Here is a 4,074-nt window from a genome sequence, read left to right as displayed (position 1 = left end):
ATGTATTTGTGCAGATTTAAAATAAATTGGAATCTAGTGCCTTGTATGGATATTAAAAGGTGCACATATTGCAAATGATATATGGTGTTTTATAGTAGATCACTAGAATTGGTATGTGTGGGTCCTATTTTTCTGTGTAGCACTAAATGCATTTTATGCATAAAATGACATTCTGTTGGAGAGTCTCACATTGTTAATGTGTAGAAAGATAATAAAATATATCATAAAAAGGGGCTACTCTCCCATTGCTAATTGGTTTTAAGATGGAACCTCATTTTCATTATCTAAAATTCTAACACATTCTTATATTTATTTTTTTATTATTTTATTTTTACTGAATAACTTCATTTTTTGACTAAAATTATAATGTGGTCGATTTGGTCAATGGTCAATTAACGTTTAAAATAAAAATCAGAAACTCATAATTAATCCAAAAAATTTCTTGTTTTGGTTTATAAAACACTCAAGAAATATAAATATCACAGATCTAAAGATATTTCTAAAAGTGCTTTAATATAGAAAACCCTAAATCATAAATCTATAGAACCTTTACTAAATTAAAGAAGAAGATAATGATAAAAGATGAGCGGAAGCACTAACCTGAAGCCATTGTTGGAGATTGCAGAGAAGGTTTTGATCTTCCAGGAATACACTATTTTCTTAGGTATTTTCTCTTATGGGGAAAGAGAGAATACAGAAACCCTTTTATTTCTTGGGGACGACTACTTATTTATAAACTCATTTTATAATGAATTTTGGGTATTTATAATTTGGCCCCCTCAACAAATTATAAATTAACTTATAGTATCTACACATTATTTCCATGATAACTCAATACCCTTTTGATACCCATAACATAATTGGTCCCTTAATTTTGTATCACACTTTATAATAGCATATACATTATACATATGTGCCCACAATAGGATTTTAATCTAACAATCTCCCACTTGGGCAACATATGTTACCTTATAAATGTGTAACCTTATGAGCTCCAAATTTGTTATTATGTAAAGGTATTCACAACAATCTTGTCCATTAACTATACCCATATAGAATCAAAGCGATTTTCGTCATATCAATCATGACTAAACCTATCAATGGTCACATATATAAATATAGCCAAATGACATTGATCAATCATGGATGTGTAGCATGGAAATTACATGCAATGTGAATCGAACATGCCTAATTCAATGTCTTAAACAAACATAAAGCAAAGAAAAGACAAACTCCCACTAAATCATGATTGAGCAATACTACACCCATATGAGCACTACCCCCATGAAAGACCTTCGGTGGTAATCCTTTTGTGAGCGGATCTGCTATCATGGAGTTTGTCCCAATGTGCTTTATGAATATCGATCCACTCTGCACTCTTTCTTTAACAGCTAGGAGAGCTTTATGTCAATATGCTTTGACTCTAATGAGCTCCTATTGTTATTGGAATACAACACTGTTGATTTATTGTTACAAAATATCTTGAGTGGTGTTTTTACATTCTCTAAAATACGCAGCCTAGTGACAAAGTTTCTCAGCCATATTCCCTGATTTGATGCCTCATAACATGCTACAAATTATGTTGCCATAGTGGAAGAAGCTATAAGTGTCTGTTTGAAACTTTTCCAAGATATAGCTCCTCCAGCTAATAGAAAAATGTAGCCTGATGTAGACCGTCTTCTATCTTGGCATGCAGCGAAATCAGAATTAGAATACCATACGACCTCCAAATGATATGACTTCCTACATGTGAGCATGTAATCTTTTGTTCTCTAAAGATTAATCCTCTTGGCTGCTATCCAATGGTCTATACGAGGGTTGCTTAAATATCTGCCTAACATCGATCCCAAAAATGTACGCAATATCAGGACGTGTACATACCTGAAGATATATTAGACTCCCTACAGTTGAAGCATAGGGAATCTTTTTCATTTTCTGAATTTCAAGGCTACTTTTAGAGCATTTACTAAGACTGAATTTATCTCCTTTAGCAACAGGGGTATCACCTGTTCTACAATCTTGCATGGCGAACCTTTTGAGTACTTTATCGATATAGCTCTTTTGTGATAATCCAAGAATACCCCGAGAACGATCTCGACGCATTTGAATTCCTAAAACAAAAGAGGCATCACCAAGATCTTTCATCTCAAATTTCTTAGATAAAAGTCTCTTTGTTTCATGCAATAAGCCTATATCATTAGTGGCAAGAAATATGTCATCGACATATAGAACCAGAATTATGTATTTACTTTCACTGAACTTGTGATACACAATCATCAATAATATTCATTTCAAAACCAAATGAGTTACTTGATGAAACATGTGATACCATTGACGAGAAGCTTGCTTGAGTCCATAGATTGATTTTTTTAATTTGTAAACCATATTCTTTAGCTCACCAACCACAAAGTTTTTTGGTTGCTCCATATAAATTGTCTCATCAATGTCGCCATTGAGAAATATTGTTTTAACATCCATCTGATGTAACTCAATGTCAAAACGAGCAATAAGTGCCAATATTAACCTAAAAGAGTCTTTCGATGAAACCGGAGAGAAAGTCTCTATATAATCAATACCTTGTGTCTGAGTATAGCCTTTTCTACAAGACGTGCCTTAAATCTCACCACATTACCATATTCATCCTTCTTGGTTTTAAATATCCACTTACAACCAATTGGTTTTACACCTTCTGGTAATGGCACAACTTCCCAAACTTTATTGTCTTGCATACATTTATTCTCTTCATTCATGGCATCAATACATTTTTGAGAGTTAGAACTTTTCATGGCCTGATGCAAGTTCATTGGATCATCTTCCATTATTCCGATTCATCCTCATGTTCTTAAAGAAATACAAAATAATCATCTGAAATAGCATTTCTTTTCTCTCTCATGGCTCTCATTAATGGCTCTTGTTCTTGAGGGCGTTGAATTTGTTCTTCATGAACAATAGCCTCATCAACATTATCCTGTTGAGGTTCTAGATTCATTTCTTGATCAATAAAAGGTGTGGAAGCCTGAACATTGTCTGGAATGATAGTAGCAACTGAGTTTGAATTCAATTCCTCATCAAAAGCAATGTCTCTAGCCTTATTTCTTCCCCTAAATTCAACATCCTCAAAAATGTTGCAGATCCCGTCTCAAAAATATTTCTGACAATGGGATCATAAATCTTATAGCCCCTACATCGCTCAGAATAACTAATAAAGTAGCGGCTAACTGTTTTGGAGTCTAATTTATTTTCATGTGGCCTAAGTTGCCTCAGCTAGAGATCCCCAAATGTGGAAATGCTTTAGACTAGGCTTTCGACCTGTTCAAAGCTCATAAGGTTTTTTTACAACTGCTTTACTTGGTACTGTATTCAGAATGTAAGCTGTTGTCTTTTGTGCTTCTCCCCAGAGGGACTCAGGTAACGTAGAATGAGCGATCATGCTCCTTACCATATTCTTAAGAGTCTTATTTCGTCTCTCAACAACACCATTCATGCTAGGTGATCCTAACGTGGTGTAACACCCTAATTAATTTAGGCGTGTTTGTGTGATTTTTAACATATTGTGTAGCTCGTTGCTAATCAACGAGATTAATGAAAAATATGATTAATTAAAATTTGCTTATTTAATTAAAACTATAATGTAATACATTTATAAAATCCCAGGATCCCGTTTATATAAAATACGTTTACAAAAGTTTTCTATTCATATACAAAAGTTTTGTCTCCTAGCGACTATACAGCAAAAAGTTTTGATGTCCCAAAGATCGTACGCTCCAGGCCTAAGTGCCCCGACATGTACAATCTTCATCTGCTCGCTATCACGGCTCCGACACGATACTGAGTCTAGAACGTTCATACGACAATAACATTGACCATAATGTGAGCCTATACTCAATATGCTAGTCATACTCTAGCCATATTGATGTGACAGCATCGATCAGTATTTCAGCCAACATAGATTTATCAGTAATCAGTACAACTCTAAGTATACTATCACTGCTATCAATGTAATCTAACAGGCATAAATAACATGTATATTAAACATGTAATAACATATGCATGACATTATACTAATCTTACCTT

General features: G+C 33.9%; 1 protein-coding gene across 1 annotated transcript; it reads right to left on the bottom strand.

Moving 5' to 3' along the window:
- Nucleotides 1-2,842: 2,842 nt before the first annotated feature.
- On the bottom strand, nucleotides 2,843-3,484 carry LOC133039219 (uncharacterized). Its single transcript, XM_061118057.1, has 2 exons — nucleotides 3,356-3,484; nucleotides 2,843-3,115 (listed from the first exon to the last, which is right to left on the bottom strand). Exons 1-2 carry the CDS (start codon nucleotides 3,482-3,484, stop codon nucleotides 2,843-2,845), a joined length of 402 nt encoding a protein of 133 aa, XP_060974040.1.
- Between the last annotated feature and the right edge of the window lie 590 nt (nucleotides 3,485-4,074).

This window comes from Cannabis sativa, chromosome 6 (genome assembly GCF_029168945.1).
Source record: "Cannabis sativa cultivar Pink pepper isolate KNU-18-1 chromosome 6, ASM2916894v1, whole genome shotgun sequence".
Taxonomy (NCBI): Eukaryota; Viridiplantae; Streptophyta; class Magnoliopsida; order Rosales; family Cannabaceae; genus Cannabis; species Cannabis sativa.
This window is presented reverse-complemented; position numbering and strand designations above follow the sequence as displayed.